The sequence below is a fragment of the Buceros rhinoceros genome, unplaced genomic scaffold (assembly GCF_000710305.1).
Source record: "Buceros rhinoceros silvestris isolate BGI_N320 unplaced genomic scaffold, ASM71030v1 scaffold44046, whole genome shotgun sequence".
NCBI classification, from domain to species: domain Eukaryota; kingdom Metazoa; phylum Chordata; class Aves; order Bucerotiformes; family Bucerotidae; genus Buceros; species Buceros rhinoceros.
Window position 1 is genome coordinate 4,443 of NW_010420096.1, and position 4,386 is coordinate 8,828.

The window sequence follows — 4,386 nt, forward strand, 5'->3', positions numbered from 1 at the left end:
CGCTGAATTTTTCCTGATGTGAAATTGTGCTCTTGTAGCCGCTAGCTTTTCTTGAAGAGCTCCTGATGAGGCAGTGCTTCCTGGTTTGGCTGTGCTATAGGGTTTGTCCCCACAGCCCCCGACAGAGGAACTCTGTAGCAAAGGATCTTGGACATGGTATCCATGGGAGCTTTAAACAAGCTGTCTGCTGGCAGCCGGGGCCTTGGCCTGTCACTGCCCCAGCTGCATCTTCCCGCTGCCTGGGGAGCTCATGAGACCCCTGAGCCAGTTCAACACGAGTTGGTGGAAAGGCTAGCGCAATGACGAAAGTGAGGAGTGCTGAGGAACGGTCAGGAACACGCAGCTGGAGGCAGGTGACTGAACGGGTCTCCAACAGTCAGCAGTCAAACTGCCTTAGGCCACCTTGGGTTTGCAGCTTTAGATTCTTCATGAAGTGTATAGGCAGAAATAGGTGTTCTTACGAAGGAAGAACAAAAAGCCCTGGCTAAACTGTCATATACTGCTTCAAAAATGGGTTAGGGGTTAGTGTGCTGTGCTTCATTTCGGTGTATCTGTAAGATCTGTAGATAATGACATAGTCACTGGCTCATTTTTATGCTCTTTGAACTTCGCTGTTTGCATTTCAGAGAAGAAAATTTTACATAATGCAGAATTGGTAAGCACAGTATTTTCACACTGCAGGAGGATTGATTCCTTGGTAAATTTGTTTATCTGGGCTCCAATATATGCATAGGACAGAAATTAAAGAAGACTTGGATGCATTGTTAGCTCTTAACTGTAGCTTTGGAATCCACCTTTTAAAATAAATTTCCTAATCTTGTCTACTTAGTTTCTGAAATGCTGCAGTAGTCTGTCCTATAAAACTGTATTTTACTTTTTTTTTAGTAGCCAACAGTTGTTAACTAAGAATAAAAGAAGATACTGATCACAGCTAAAATTCTGTCTTCCCTTTCAGGCTGACATCATGACGGCTGAAGAAACAGTGAATGTTAAAGAAGCTGAAATAATTAAACTGATACTAGATTTTCTGAACTCAAGGAAACTTCATATCAGTATGCTGGCACTTGAGAAAGAGAGTGGGGTCATAAATGGTTTGTTTTCAGATGACATGCTTTTTCTAAGGTAGGACTTCTTTCTCTGGTGCTTAAATACCACGTATATGAAAACATACAGTTGATTCAGTGGGCAGCCTTATGCCACTAAGCAGGAAGTCGTATGCCCTCATCTTATTCTGCTTCTTCCTGATCCCAATTCTGTGGTCCCACCCTGCATCCTCCTGCAGCTCTGAAGTTAATGACATCCTTCTGTGAGCCACTTGAAGTAACTGACTAGGCATCAATAACACAGGTTGAGTTAGGTTGGTTTGTTTGTTTGCTTCTTCATTCATTTTAATTTGGTTGCTTTTCTGGCATGCTAGTGAATTAAAGTGTGAAGGAGTCTTACCCTGCACTAACACTGGCTCTTGTTAAATCAGTGAAAGCACACGAGCAGGAACAGGATGGGAGAGTAAGGTCTATCAGCATCAGTGATCTGTTGTTATCTGCTTACCATGTTACACGGAACTGAATGTGTAATTTATAGACTGCTAAAATAAATATTTTTACAATATTCTAGTGCTAAGATCTAGGATGAGTCGAGTGATTTCCAAAGCTTTCCCCAAAATTATCTGCATTTCAAAATAATACCTAGTTTTCTCTTAAATTTAACCATGTGAAAGGGGTCTCTGCTATTGTCAAGGCATGAGAGTTGGTGTGATTTACCATTCAGGATATTGCCCTCAAAATTACTAAAAGGGCTCACTGTAGATGCACACTAGTGCTTTAGTATTGCTGTCTTCTATGTCATGCTAAAGGTACTTAATATCTTTGTAGAAGCATAAGAAAATGATTTATCCAGCTGTTTTTAAAACATTAAAAAATACATTTTATCTCACCTGGCTTTCCTTTCGATTAAAATCTATGGATATTGGAATAAAATGAAGTGAAAGAAGAATTAGAAAGATTCCAGTTCCTAACCCTATTTGTTTGTTTCATTCTCAGCTTAGTTGGAGTAGACATCTAACTGGAAACTTACCCCATCCTTGTAGATCTGGGCCTTTTACAGAGAACTCCATGTGTGCTGTGAGGGTATGAAGAGCTAGAACTGATCCACCTGTGCAGTCTAGCCCATTGGCCGCGGAGCTGGAGCTCTTATGTTGGCATAGTTCCTGCCAAGCTGTTCCTCTTGCATCTTTAATATGGAAACTGTGTGTTGTTTACCCCTCAATAGGCCCAGCAGTATTTATACAATTAAAATTAACTCATTTTTAAGTTCATATTCATTCTTCAGGTGGTAGTCATTGAGTCAATATTTTTACTTGTACTTTTGAAGTAAGAATTTTTTTCTAAATAAGAATTACAGGTAAAGCAGGAGACAGGACCTTTCTGTCTGTTTTGATGTGCCTTTAAAAGTAATTGTTTGTCAGTCCAGGATGCAGTTATTTTTGCAAAACACTGAGAAAGGACTTGGATTTTGCTCTTGTTGCTAGTCATATCAGGCAGTCATCCTGGCATCTGTGCAAAGCATTAACTTTGCAAAGCAGTTTGATCACCTGGTGTGCATTTAAATGACTGTTGTGTATTTAACTGAGCTGATGACTTAGAAAAAAGGATGTTCTTGTCCAGCGAAATTAAAGGAGAGACTCTGTCTTTTCCTAGGCAATTGATTCTTGATGGTCAGTGGGATGAGGTTCTTCAATTTATTCAGCCTCTTGAATGTATGGAAAAATTCGACAAGAAAAGGTAAAATGGAATGTATGTCAGAGTTCAGTTTTTAGAGTTGTGGAAAATACATGAATTTCTAAGTGTTGTGTATGAAAGCAGTGGTTCTAATTTTTTTTGTCTTAGTTTTTGGGGTTTTTTTCTAACCCGTACACAGTTCCTAAAGTGCATGCATGTGTCTTTTAACTTAAACTATGAAAAATACGTGCACGCAATCTGTAAGGAGTGTTCATTTCCTATATATTTGAGGAATATGGTGCATGTTGTACTATCTTTTTATAGTTGGCTGCTCTGTCATATTTCTATTCAAGAAACGAGTATGGTTGCTAAACCTTTTTTCTTATTTGCCTTCTAATATTTTTAATGTAGTATTTCTGAAAGCAGTAATCGAAAAAGACGTTTCCTGTTAAAAAATATTGTTGTGGTTACCAATTTGTTAAAATTTGAGATCAGAGTTCTTTGTTATTGTAATTTCTATGCCTAACCCAAAATTTTGCTATAAAATACCCTGCATTCTCTAAAAGAATGTTTAGCTGCTGGATCAGGATGTATAGTATCTCACTTCTCACCTGCAGATTTCGTTACATTATAATGAAGCAGAAGTTCTTGGAAGCCTTATGTGTAAACAATGCGATGTCAGCGGAAGATGAGCCTCAGCATGTAAGAATTGTCTCTGGTTTGGAAAATTTTTTGTTGCCATTATGCTAAAGTACAGGGGACTTTTTTTTTCTTTTAAAGTTTTCTGAAGCAAGCCTCAGAATCAGAGAAAATTATTGCCGTAATCAGGACTGGGTGAAAGATTCCAGTTTGAATCAAAATTAAACTTAATTTCTGTTCCTCTTAAAGGACACGGTTGTTTCTTTGGAGGGAACAGATGTGTTTGCAAAGGACTGATTCAGTTCATGTGCAAACAGCAAGAGTCGTGAACTTAAGTTTTCAATATGGGAAGAGACATTGACTCAAGATAGTAAAGGTGTGCAGATTGTGAAATAAATTTCAGTTTTTCATTTATGTTGATAATGCTGGATTTCAGTGTGAAATAGAAGGGAAAATAAATCAATTGGCTTTGAGAATGGAAGTAACCTGTGCTACAATAAAATAGAAATGCTACAATCTGTTTAGCTACAGATTTAAAATTTTAAGCCTATGAAACCTTCAGTGACATGAAAAAATTCCACAGACCTGTAAAAAATGGGACTGGGTGGTGGATTTTAGGAAGTCAAAGCATCCAGAAATTTAGCTCTATTTGTCATTACATTTGCATCAGAAATTTCTGACTATATTGTATGCTTTTTTTAATTAAAATTGAAATAGTAATAAAGGAATGACAGTGGAGAAACCCTGCTACTGCCTTTTCTTTAACTAACTGTTTTATTGTAGAAACATGTACTACAAACTCCTCTGTTAATGTTACTATTTCCCTAGCTGGAATTTACAATGCGAGAGGCTGTACAGTGCCTACATGCGTTGGAAGAATATTGTCCCTCTAAGGAAGACTATAGTAAACTCTGCTTGCTGCTGACGCTGCCTCGCTTGACCAACCACGCAGAATTCAAGGACTGGAATCCCAGCACTGCACGGGTTCACTGCTTTGAAGAAGCCTGTGTCATGGTGGCAGAGTTTATTC

At 38.3% G+C, this 4,386-nt stretch overlaps 1 protein-coding gene across 2 annotated transcripts in view; it reads left to right on the forward strand.

Annotated features, from left to right (window-relative positions):
- Window positions 1-964: 964 nt before the first annotated feature.
- The window catches only part of WDR47 (WD repeat domain 47), a 19,096-nt gene continuing 15,674 nt past the window's right edge, over window positions 965-4,386 (forward strand). For both annotated transcript variants that reach the window (XM_010139171.1, XM_010139172.1), the window contains exons 1-4: window positions 965-1,122; window positions 2,697-2,780; window positions 3,335-3,419; window positions 4,185-4,384. In XM_010139171.1, coding sequence (XP_010137473.1) covers window positions 965-1,122; window positions 2,697-2,780; window positions 3,335-3,419; window positions 4,185-4,384 — 527 coding nt within the window. The remainder of the gene's footprint in view (window positions 1,123-2,696; window positions 2,781-3,334; window positions 3,420-4,184; window positions 4,385-4,386) is intronic.